The following is a 13,252-nucleotide window of genomic DNA, read 5'->3' on the forward strand; positions in this document are numbered from 1 at the left end:
ACACACACACACACACACACACACACACACACACACACACACACACACACAGTTAACTGGCCACCCATCTGTGTGAGAAAACAGAGCAGGTAGATAAACGAGAAATGTCTTACCACAAAGAGTCTGAACACGCAACGTCAGTTCTTCTTTCTGCCCCTTTCACAATACCTGACTCACCGCAAGCTTAAAGTGTGGGGTTCTGCGATGACATTTGAAAGACCTCTCCATGCATGTGTGGAGCGCACGGTAGACGCCCCCAATGGCATGGGTCGATAATGCGGACATAGTCGTTTTTTTATAACTTTTTGGTAAAGACTGAAATCCAAACGGATTCAGGCCATTTTCAGATGGACATTCCTTAGGCTACCTGGCTGGGTGGACCTACAACATTCACTCCGATAAACATGAACAAATCATTCGGCCTAATTTACGTTGTAGCCTATAAACTCATCAAGAACAAGGAATTTTGGAGCACTCATTTCATTTAGGTAGTCTGGGAGACTGGCAGGGGCTATATTTGTGTAACCTTCGTATTCAATTAAATCTGTCTTACGTTTGAAAGCCAACAAAATGAATGTGTGTGTGTGTGTGTGTGTGTGTGTGTGTGTGTGTGTGTGTGTGTGTGTGTGTGTGTGTGTGTGTGTGTGTGTGTGTGTGTGTGTGTGTGTGTGTGTGTGTGTGTGCGTGCGCGTTTGTGTGTGTGTGTGCGTGTGTGTGAGTGAGTGAGAGAGAAAATGTGAGATCCCTGAGGTTCTGGTGACATCCCAATCAGTAAATCCATATATATATATATATTTATATCTCACTCAGGTGTTCTTCAGAAGTGGGAAGGACATCTATGCTAACATTGATACACTGATGAACACGGTCAGACCGAGAGAGGAGCCTGTTGGAGCAGGAGAAGAGGCTGCTGGACTGGGAGAAGGGGCTGTTGGACTGGGAGAAGAGGCTGTTGGACTGGGAGAAGGGGCTGTTGGACTGGGAGAAGGGGCTGTTGGACTGGGAGAAGGGGCTGTTGGACTGGGAGAAGGGGCTGTTGGACTGGAAGAAGGGGCTGTTGGACTGGGAGAAGGGGCTGTTGGACTGGGAGAAGGGGCTGTTGGACTGGGAGAAGGGGCTGTTGGACTGGGAGTAGGGGCTGTTGGACTGGGAGAAGAGGCTGTTGGACTGGGAGAAGGGGATGTTGGACCGAGGGAGGAGGCTGTAACAGCAGCAGGTTCCTCAGCCTTGACCCAACGGGATTCAGAGGAAGCAGCAGACCCAGCAGCAGACAGGCAGGTGGAGGACTGTGATGTCCTGTACACAACAGTGAACTGGAAGAATAAAAAGAAAAAGAAAAAAGAGACCTGGGCTCCTGGGGCAGAGACCCTCTGGGGCCCAGGGCCCCTACTCTTCCCCTGGGGTGGATGAGGGATGAGCTAAGGGCTAGAGGGATGAGTTAAGGGCTACATTGATGGGTAAAGGCTAGAGGGATGAGTTAAGGGCTACATTGATCGGTAAAGGCTAGAGGGATGAGCTAAGGGCTATGCAATTGTGTGGACCCGCTATGCCAATTCAATTTCAGATCCATTCTGAAGGGGTTATTTTGCCCTCTGGTGGTGATTTGAATTCACAGCCCAGGCAGAGAATGCTTGTAGTTGTCAGTAGTGCATTTAATGCAATATATACTTTTTCAGTGTAAAAACGACATTGTGTGAAACATGACACCAAATCGATTGAAATTTATCAATGTATTAGTTGTAATTCTATCCTGTTGGCAAAATAAACATGTCATGTTTCTACTATAGGTTTTATAGCAATGTTAATTAAAATGTGTAACCATCTCTTTTAAACAATTGCAGTGTTAAGTTTAAAAAGAAAAGTCACAGTTTTAGCTCAAGGCAAGGTAAGGAGCTGGCCTAAAGAAAGTCTTGCCTAGGGCCCCCTACTGCCTAGAACCAACAATGACCAGTGTCCCTATTAACAAAGTCCTAGGTAACCATTAGCATAGCTTGGGGCCCTCCAGTCTCCCTGGTTAGAATTAACCAAAAGCAGTCTTTACAGTATCAAGAGAGAACAGTATAAACAGTCGTTTACATGAAACTAAAGAAGACTGAACTATTGGGTAAGTTCAACTATGATTGGATTATTAAGATGCATGTTTACACTTTAGTCGTCGGAATAAGACCCCTAGATTATTAATGTTTACGGTTAATCTAATTGGAATTGGATTTAATTTTCTGCCCATACTCAAGATCTTTTCTGGTGGCTGTGAGCCTGAAGTAGAAGGAGATGGTAGTCGTGTTGTTGTCGCCATCGGAAAACGAGAAACGGCGATTTATTTAAAAAGGTTGCGCAGAAGATGGAGGAAGCCGGTGTCGTACCAATGTAGTAACCCTATAAGTGTATCATCATCGACATGCATTCACTACAAACTATGCTTAGATTTCACCCAAGAAAAGACTGAATTAAAAGTTAATATTTTTCTAAAGGTTGGTCATCAACGAGGTAATAAATTAGTGACTTCGGGCATAAATAAATGCATTCTCATATGTATGTATACATGTACATACACGTATATGAGAATGCATATCTATTCAGACCTGTAATTCATGTCTTAGACTTTTTCATATAGCTATAGATTAAAAAAAAAACAATTCTCTATGGTTTCATAATGACTGAGTCACCGTTAAAACAAATGAGTTTCAGCTCTAATGCCACTGCTGTCTGTAATATGTTTCTATTTAGATTATTTGTCAGGATATTTTGTTATTATTGTCCGAGTCTGGTTTTAACTAATGTGATACTACTTCAATCTATTAATTACTTAAATTGTTATTATTACAATTATTAGTAGGCTACGCTACTATAGTTGATAAGACATAATTTGCCCGGGTTGACTACTTAAAATATTTGCTAAAAATGATTTATTTTCTACCATGAGCTCGGGGAGATATTAATGAATGGCACCCTCACAAACATGTATCACTGAAATGACTTTAAATCTCAAATGTTTTGATGTTTTATCAGCACACGAAGCAAACATCACATTTTGGGCTAGGTTCGCTGGAATCTCTTTTTCTTTCATCATTATTTCAATCACCACTAGTCTAGGTGTCTCTAGCATACTCATTTGAAGCTTTGAGGTCGAACTACTTTGGTGGTTCATCCGGCTGGGAGCCTTTGACGTTTCATGAGGCATCATCTCGACACCACTATAGGTACGGCGCCACCTATCGTACCAGGGTATGACATGCTTCGGCCAATGAACCGGTTTTTTCGACGCCATGTATAATCGGACAATGGCAGTTGTCCAATTGAGGACCATAGTCGGACTAGCTTTATTCAAATTAAGCTGTGCACATAAACGTACTGACTTGTTAACAGATGACCTTATCGACAGAAAACATTTTCGGAAGGGAACAGTATAATCTGGCGGAGTCTGATTGGACTCTGGGGCTGGGTGAGGCTGCACACCTGTTGCACATTGAGTAATCAGTGTGCACAGGTTAAACCAGCCGTCTGCACTCGCACTCGGGGAGATCTCCTGGATGGCAGCGGAGCACCCTTTGTCACAATGTCAGACTTTTGTTATAGACCACTAGATGTCGCCAATTCTGACTTTCTGTTCCCTGTGTTTTTTCCATCTAATTATTTCTCTTGTTAAGCAGACTCACCTGCCCCCTGTTAATTAGTCATGTGATTTTTTCAGCCATTTTGTCTCACAGTATTTAGGCCTGATCTTTTCCCTCTGTCTCTGTTGAGTCTTCACTGAACTCATGTGAGTAAACCTTAGTCTTGAACAGTATTTGCTGGTTGCCTTCTTGTACTTTGACCCTGGACTGTTTTGTACTCTGAGTTTGGGATTACCCTGTTGATTTGTTCGCTATGTCTGGATAGATCTTGTTACCAACCTTTGCCTGTCTGTTTACCCTGCCCTTTGGATTACCCCCTGGATTTACTGTCAATGTGCTTTGCCTTTTGGAATTTTTGGACTGAGTTTATGTGTTTGGATCTTCTGAGCTATATTGGAACTTTATTTGTCTGAGGAATAAATAAATAAATAATAAATTCGAGATTTTTTGAATTGAGGTGTTTTAATAATGGGGACTCCGTAGTTCTGCTGGGAGACTTCAACGCCCACGTGGGTAACGATGGAGACACCTGGAGAGGCGTGGTGGGGAGGAACGGCCTCCCTGATCTAAACCCGAGCGGTCGTTTGTTATTGGACTTCTGTGCTAGTCATGGATTATCCATAACAAACACCATGTTCGAACATAAGGGTGCTCATAAGTGTACCTGGTACCAGAGTACCCTAGGTCGAAGATCGATGATCGATTTCGTGATCGTGTCATCTGATCTGAGGCCGCATGTTTTGGACACTCGGGTAAAGAGAGGGGCGGAACTGTCAACCGACCACCATCTGGTTGTGAGTTGGATCAGGGAATGGGGGAAATTTCCGGATAGACCTGGTAAGCCCAAACGAGTAGTGCGGGTGAACTGGGAACGTCTGGAGGAGGCCCCCGTCCTAGGTATCTTCAACTCACACCTCCGGCGGAGCTTTTCTGGCATTCCTGTGGAGGTTGGGGGCATTGAGCCGGAGTGGGCGGTGTTCAAAGCCTCCATTGCTGAAGCTGCGGTGGCTAGCTGTGGCCTCAGGGTCTTAGGCTCCTCAAGGGGCGGTAACCCTCGGACACCGTGGTGGACACCGGTGGTCAGGGAAGCCGTCCGACTGAAGAAGGAGGCCTTCCGGGATATGATATCCTGGAGGACTCCTGACTCGGTTGCAGGGTACCGACAGGCTCGAAGGGCTGCAGCGGCTGCCGTGTCGGAGGCTAAGCAGCGGGTGTGGGAGAAGTTCGGAGAGGCCATGGAGAAGGACTTTCGGTCGGCACCAAAGTGTTTCTGGAAGACTATCCGGCACCTCAGGAGGGGGAAACGGGGAACCATCCAAGCTGTGTACAGTAAGGATGGGACTCTGTTGACCTCAACTGAGGAGGTCGTCGGACGTTGGAAGGAACACTTTGAGGAACTCCTGAATCCGAATAACACGCCCTCTATGTTGGAGGCAGAGCTCGAGGTTGATGGTGTTTCGTCGTCAATTTCCCTGGTGGAGGTCACTGAGGTAGTCAAACATCTCCGCAGTGGCAAAGCCCCAGGGATTGATGAGATCCAGCCAGAAATGCTAAAGGCTCTGGGTGTTGAGGGGCTGTCATGGTTGACACGCCTATTCAACATTGCGTGGGAGTCGGGTACAGTGCCAAAGGAGTGGCAAACCGGGGTGGTGGTTCCCCTGTTCAAAAAGGGGGACCAGAGAGTGTGTGCCAATTACCGGGGTATCACACTTCTCAGCCTCCCTGGTAAAGTCTACTCCAAGGTGCTGGAAAGGAGGGTTCGGCCGATCGTCGAACCTCAGATTGAAGAGGAACAATGCGGTTTTCGCCCCGGACGTGGAACTACGGACCAGCTCTTCACTCTCGCAAGGATCCTGGAGGGGGCCTGGGAGTATGCCCATCCGGTCTACATGTGTTTTGTGGATCTGGAGAAGGCGTATGACCGGGTCCCCCGGGAGAAACTGTGGGAGGTGCTGCGGGAGTATGGGGTAAGGGGGTCTATCCTCAGGGCCATCCAATCTTTGTACTCCCAAAGCGAGAGCTGTGTTCGTGTTCTCGGCAGCCAGTCAGTTTCGTTCTCAGTGGGTGCTGGTCTCCGCCAGGGCTGCGCCTTGTCACCAATCCTGTTTGTGATATACATGGACAGGATATCGAGGCGTAGTCGTGGTGGGGAGGGGTTGCAGTTCGGTGGTCTGAGGATCTCGTCACTGCTTTTTGCAGATGATGTGGTCCTCATTGGATCATCGGCCTGTGACCTTCAGCACTCACTGGATCGGCTGGCGGCCGAGTGTGAAGCGGCTGGGATGAGGATCAGCACCGCTAAATCTGAGGCCATGACTCTTAGCAGGAAACCGGTGGATTGCTTACTCCGGGTAGGAAATGAGTCCTTAGCCCAGGTGAAGGAGTTCAAGTACCTCGGGGTCTTGTTCGCGAGTGAGGGTACTATGGAGCGTGAGATTGGCCGGAGAATCGGAGCAGCGGGGGCGGTATTGCGTTCGCTTTACCGCACCGTTGTAACGAAAAGAGAGCTGAGCCGCAAGGCAAAGCTCTCGATCTACCGGTCGATCTTCGTTCCTATCCTCACCTATGGTCATGAGGGCTGGGTGATGACCGAAAGGACGAGATCGCGGGTACAAGCGGCCGAGATGAGTTTTCTCAGAAGGGTGGCTGGCGTCTCCCTTAGGGATAGGGTGAGAAGCTCAGCCATCCGTGAGGAACTCGGATTAGAGCCGCTGCTCCTTTACTTAGAAAGGAGTCAGCTGAGGTGGTTCGGGCATCTGGTAAGGATGCCCACTGGGCGCCTTCCTTGGGAGGTGTTTCAGGCACGTCCAGTGGGGAGGAGACCTCGGGGAAGACCCAGGACTAGGTGGAGAGATTATATCTCAACACTGGCCTGGGAACGCCTCGGGATCCCCCCGTCAGAGCTGGTCAATGTGGCCCGGGAAAGGGAAGTCTGGGGCCCCTTGCTTGAGCTGCTCCCCCCGCGACCCGACCCCGGATAAGCGGATGACGATGAGGATGATGAGGATAAATACCTTAAAACGTATCCTGCTTTTGCCTTGCACTTGAGTCACCCTAGCTTTCTGTGTACCATACCGTGACCTTGCCATGTTCATTATCACAGTTGTGCAATAAACCATATTTTTAACACCACCTCCGTACACATCCTTTGTCTGGAGGAGCCCAAAATAAGTCACCTAGGTGGAGTGTAACATGGACATTTGCTACAGGCAGTATAAACAGAGCAAGATCAACAGAAGTAACAGTATGGTAGCAACAGAGTATCAATAGTATAAACAGAGATTATCAACAGTATTGGCAGGGAATGGTAGTAACAGATTATTAACAAATTAGTATTAACAGTATTCACAGAGCAGTATTAACAGTTGTGCCGACCCTGTGGCTCGAGGAGACTGGGGGCGGGTCTCCTGCTCATGTGTTGGAGGTTGTGGGAGGAGCCAGTGGCTCATTACGGAGAGGTGGAAGCAATATATGTATGGTCAAAGGTTTATGTGAAGAAACATACTATACGTGTGATAAAATGACAATTGGTCTTTCTTAAATTTCTCTTTATATTCTCTGCTACCATCATCTCCTGTCAAACAGGTTTTCCTGACTTGATAGAAGTTCTTCTATGATGCTTGAGAGAGAGAGAGAGAGAGAGAGAGAGAGAGATTCGTCTTAACTTTGTGATTTTGAGTGATGCATATCTATTCAGACCTGTAATTAATGTCTTAGACTTTTTCACACAGCTATAGTTAAAAAATAATAATTAAATTCTCTATTTATGGTTTCATAATGACTGAGTCACCGTTAAAACAAATGAGTTTCAGCTCTAATGCTGCTACTGTCTGTAATATGTTTCTATTTCGATTATTTGTCAGGATATTTTGTTATCATTGTCCGAGTCTGGTTTTAACTAATGCTGGGCTTACACCAAACGATTTTCACAGTCGCAGACTAAAAACTGCAAGAGAGAATTTAGTGTTGGATTAAGTGTGATATTTAACAAGGGTTTTGTAGATATGTAGATACGGGCGGTGGAGGTGCAGCGACCACAGGGGGTAACTTCCTGTTTGGGTTTCACACCTGTCTTCTCAGCAGCACAAGAGACACAAACTTGAAAAACAAAAAGAAAAAAAAGCAACAACTGCTATTTACAGTGCTGCACTATTATTCGGATGTATGTACTATATTAAATTGTTTTAATCAAGTACATACAGGATTCTTCCCGTTCATCTCGTCCCACCCCTAGTGCTGATAATGTAGTGGGCTGGTCTGGACAGAAAATGCCAGGGCTGGATTTCTGTACCAGTCCACCCCTGTCTAAGTTATATACATTTTAATAAGTTCCTCATTCACTCACCTCACCACGGCGTGGAGAGAAAGATGAAGTAAAGCTTTTACTCTTCAGGAACTTCATATCAAGTCCTTCACCTCTATCACGTAAGTCAACTATATGTCTGGTTGATAGAACAAAGGAACATAATTACTGTTTGCATGTACATATTATTTTTAATTTTATTCATGGAATACCTGTTTTAGTTAATGTAAGGATGTTATCTTTTGATCCCTGTCTAAACTTCTCAAGAGTTGAACATGTCCAAATGTTACCTTTAAAGGTAATATATTACATATGCATGGTTATGATCATTGTTCTTCTTTGAATATTGGTATTATATGATGGAAAATTAGTTTAATTAGTAAAAGTGGTAGATTTACTGTTATTTTAAAATAGACATTTCTATAGCATTTAACAATGTCTTACTATTATTAGTGTAGTACTGAATACCTTAAGTGTAGTATGATATTAAGTGTAGTACAGAAGTGAATGAGATTTTTGTATTTCTCCTAATGAAGTTCTGGAGGAGAACATGACTGGATCCTGGAGACTATTTCTGCTCTGTAGTCTCCTGCAAGGTAAACATCTCAACCCTCTCAGTTGATACCATGTAGTTACTATCTTAATACCTGTAGCACTGAAGTGCCCTCTGTAGTCTCTGTTTTTACCCTCTGTAGTACTCTAATAATACCTGTAGTACTTGCTCTGTTAATACCTATATTACTCTCTTGATACCTGTAGTAGCCTCTGTAGTCCTCTGTTAATTAATACCTGGAGTATTCACTGTAATCCTCTTAATACCTGTAGTTCTCTCTGTGATCCTCTGTCAATACCAGCAGTACTCTGCTAATACATTTTAATTGCTCAGTGTTTACTATAAAACATACGATTTTGAAATTAATTAGAAGAATCAAAAGAATCAAACATAATAACGATAATAATAATCATAATAATGACAACAATAATAATAATAATAATAATAGCTAATAACTTAGTCAATAATATTACTAACTAATAATAATTGATTGATTCTGATAAATTATCTTGTTTTGTGGGAGGTTCAATGTTGTATTTAAATATTATGTCAGTTTGTGCATCGATTGAGCCTTTGGATTTGTCAACCTCTTGTTTTAAAGGTGCTGGGTGCAATTTTGCAGACTTTGAGGCCCTAATGCCAGAAAGAGTGACGACACTCAGTGGATCCTGTGTTACCGTTCCTTGTTCCTTCACCGTGAGGGACGGGTTTGAAGACATGCTACACCCTGGATGTGGAAAACGGTGGTTTAAAAGGAGGGGTCAACCTATAAGTTCTACAACATTCAGGGGCAACCTTACATCATACAACTGTACCACAACATTCAATGACGTACATGAAGACAATGTTCAATATTATTTTAGAATTGAATGTGATGGAAGTCCTTTAAAATATGATTTTAATGAAAACCCAGTGACCATCAGGATCAAGGGTAAGTGCAATGTGTGTCCGTCTGAAACAAACATCTCTCACAAGTCCTATTGGTCTCACTGTGGTTCAAATTATGCTTCGGTCTCCATAGTAACCGCTCTAAATTGGTTTGGTACCCAGGGCTCCCTGATGCACCTCGTTTGACCACCCCCAAGGAGCCGGTGGTGGAGGGGACTCCTGTGGAGCTGAGGTGCTCTGCCCCGTCCTACTGTGACACCCACCCGCCCACTGTGACGTGGACCCCCGCCCTGGGGCTCAGCACCCAGCTCGAGCAGGACGATACCGTGACCTCCACTCTGACCTTTAACGCCTCCCACCTCCACCATGGAAACAATGTCTCCTGCACTGCGGCCTACTACATACCATCTGGGAACAAAACTGTGACGTCTACAAGATACCAACCCAGTATCTCATGTGAGTCAATGATCTACCTTTTCAATGAAGAGTACATTTTATCATTTGGTTACTTTTTTATATTGATCTTCTCTGTAATATATACCTATTTTTCCTTGATCTTAGAAGACAAAGCAGTGGGTTGATAAACAACAACTTTTGATGCTTCTCCTGTTTTTCATTTCATTTCATTTATTTTATTGTATTCAGAACAGTTTTGTTAAATTCACAACATCTGACCAACATGACACCGGAGCTCAGGGCTATGCTCTGATTGGTGGGTTCTCTCTCAGTTGCCCCCAGGAACACCTCTGCTGTCGGCAGCCCGTGTCTTCCAGCCAGAGAGGGAGGCTGCCTGAACCTGACCTGCACCAGTCATGCTAACCCTGCTGTCAGCGAGTTCACCTGGTACCGAATACACGGAAAACACAACCGTAAGATCGGGAGTGGATCTTCTCTGTCCATCAAGCTGTGGAACGCCAATTACGTTTTCTTCTGTGAGGCCAGGAATGGCATTGGCACGGAAGAGTCTAATGTCTACAAGGCCGACATTAAAAGTAAGTTGATTCAAAACAGGAAACCACCCTGAGCTTGGTGATGTATCTAAAGGTTTCCTCGATCTAAGACAGAAGACAAAGCAGTGTGTTGATCAATAATTCAAAGTAAGATTGACTCAAAACAATTGAGCAAATGAAAAGGTTATTTTATTCAAACCTAAATATGTTTCTTATGTACTCATTTCAGTTTTTGTTCTGCTTTTTTGTTCACTTTGACTGCTTATTCTGAGATCAACATTCAAAGTTAGATTGACTAAAAACAGGAACAAGTCTGAGTTTAGTGATGTAGTGATGGGCAGACAACCACCACGTTTTATCTTTTATTTTACTATATATATCTGTATCTAAACCACTCAAGGATTGAGCATGTCCAATTAATTCTCATGAGCAGGGTTATCATTTTTTTTCTTTTATAATGGTATTATATGTTTGAGAATGATATAAATAGTCATGGTAGCATTGGTAGATTTACTTGTATTTTGAAACAGATATTTCTATAGCAGTTTACAGTGTCTTACTATAATGAGTGTAGTACTGAATACCTTAAAGGTTGGGTAGGTGATTTGCGAAACGCCAGCAGATTTTGAAAATACACAACTCAAATGGTCCTACCCATAGACATCATATAGGTAGACGCCGCCTCCACTGCGTCAGCCCGTTGCCTAGGCGAAACGCGGCGCCGCCATATTGGTACGGGAGCTCTCTGAAGCCGGAGGTCTGTCAGACGCGTCAAAACAAGCGCAAGTTGCCAGGAGCTGCGGTTTATCTGGATAAAAATCACGATAACCTTTTACATTTCGCAACCAATTTCATGGAGTATTCAAGGGTTTATGCTCTACGTGAAGTGTGTGAAAAAGATTTGCCTCTACGTTACTTTGAATCTCGCTAGTTAAATCGCCAGTCATACATGTGCATGGGTCTATGATAAACGCTCCCTTTTCTTGCACAGCCCGTGCACTTTGAAAATACTGAGATCTATGAACTATCGAAATAGTGCTTCTTTAGTTACTACGTATTGACCATCATTAAGAGAAATATATTATATATATTATAAGAGAATATATATATATATTCTATAGCAGTAAAAATATACGCATCTCAATATATACATACACATCTCAATAGTTGAACTGTAATATAAATAACAGCATATATATAATACAATATAATATAATGACTCAGTATAATGTGCAATGGAATAACATATATATGATATATATAATATGTGAAACAATATAATATATTTTAAGTATAGGTATATATTCATATTATATAATATATATATTTGTACATTTGTACAATTTGACATAATATACAATCATGCTCATAACATTTTCACATCTATGCAGTGCAATTGACACAATATATAATTTCACACAATATATTGTGGCGAGCAGCGCGGGAAGGACGAGACGGGAGCCCAGGTTTAAATGGCGGCGCAACTCTCGTGCCTCAATACACCGCACGACCCCGAGAGCTGCCTTTATTCAAACACGCACACATAACAGAAAACACGGCACACCTGACCGACGGACATACATCCAATTCCGGGTAATGGTTGCCGACAACACTACACACAATAAACACACAAACAATAGAGACCCCAAACCCGTTAACCCCACTGAACCTAATAACATAAACAACTTATCTAAAGACAATAAACCCCCTTTTCCCCAAACAACGTTATGAATACCCCATTACCCAGACTCCCCAGGGGTAGGAGTCGCCACAATATGATATTATATAATAATTTAATCTAGGCTAGAACCCTTTAAAAAGTATAGTCTTGCTGAGCTTTTTTCGACTGTTGCCAGTCTGTAATTGCAGCGTGCTCAGTTTTGCAATGTGGTGCAGCCTGATTTTGTGAAATACAGACACAACCAAGGACAACAGTGCAAAGTGGTGGTTTTCAATGCCAAATTGTGTGTCCTGAATGTGCTCCTTGAGGAGAAACACATCATCTGTCCAGATGTCAGCCCGGACAAACTGCTGGATCACAGACACACTGACAGCTTGCCCTGATGCACGCTGGCGAATGAACCGCTCTGCTGACCTGACCACCTTCACTGTCCCCTCTGAAGGAATCATCAGCCCTCCTTTGTTCTTCAGAGTCAGCAGGTGGTAGCTCTCGTCGAAAGATGCGCGTGCAGCATCTGTCACCAGGCTAGCACGGCACTCACCACAGGACAGCTTTCTCAAAACCTGCCGCACCACAAACCCTGCAATGTAGACCAGTGCGTTTTCCACTAGGCCACCAAAGCGGGTTGGCAAGTAGCTGTGGTCCCCAATCAACGCAGACACATTCACGAAGGGCACCTCAAGCTCTTCCGTTTCAGAGGGAGAGGACATCTCTACAGCCGACAGAGACACGGTCTCATCCTGTGGTGCCACATTCCCTGAAGTGCTCGGTGTGACACCACATCGGACCATGAGCCGGCGGAAGATGCCCTGGAACTGGCCTGCGGAGGGATTGTTGTTCCAGCCCCCTAAAAACCAAAAACACACAACACTTAATAGCGATATTTACTCTTTTCAGACGTCAAAGACTTTTTTGGAAAGACAATTTAATTAATTTAGAAACTTCTGAGATCCTTACCTGATGCCCTGATGGAGTTGAAAAGGAGCTCCAAATGATCCTGGCTGAACCGGTAGGTGCAGATATATTGCTGACTCTGAAGCAGCTCAGGACACATCAGCATTAGGGTGTCAATGTTGATGACAAACCCCATGACAGACAGGTACCTTAAAAAGAAAATATTTTGTCAGTTTGAAAGTTGTAGATGGACATTTCATGGACATTTCCACATTCACCTGTATGAACTGAAAAACCGCAGACAGCAAAAAGATCGGAACAATAGAACAGAGCATCATATGCATGCATAAGCAGAGCATGCACATATGG

The 13,252-nt window shown here is 44.0% G+C and overlaps 1 protein-coding gene and 1 long non-coding RNA gene across 2 annotated transcripts in view; both read left to right on the plus strand.

Moving 5' to 3' along the window:
• The first annotated feature begins 7,938 nt into the window (after nt 1-7,938).
• Nucleotides 7,939-9,084, plus strand: LOC115546149 (uncharacterized). Its single transcript, XR_003977202.1, has 3 exons — nt 7,939-8,039; nt 8,454-8,513; nt 9,072-9,084. It is a non-coding gene; the product is annotated as an uncharacterized LOC115546149 (long non-coding RNA).
• Nucleotides 9,085-9,187: 103 nt separating this feature from the next.
• The window catches only part of LOC115545784 (sialic acid-binding Ig-like lectin 10), a 38,798-nt gene continuing 34,733 nt past the window's right edge, over nt 9,188-13,252 (plus strand). The window contains exons 1-3 of the mRNA XM_030359219.1: nt 9,188-9,401; nt 9,521-9,814; nt 10,087-10,350. Of these exons, the coding sequence (XP_030215079.1) occupies nt 9,188-9,401; nt 9,521-9,814; nt 10,087-10,350 (772 nt within the window). The remainder of the gene's footprint in view (nt 9,402-9,520; nt 9,815-10,086; nt 10,351-13,252) is intronic.

This window comes from Gadus morhua, chromosome 6 (assembly GCF_902167405.1).
Source record: "Gadus morhua chromosome 6, gadMor3.0, whole genome shotgun sequence".
Lineage (NCBI taxonomy): Eukaryota > Metazoa > Chordata > Actinopteri > Gadiformes > Gadidae > Gadus > Gadus morhua.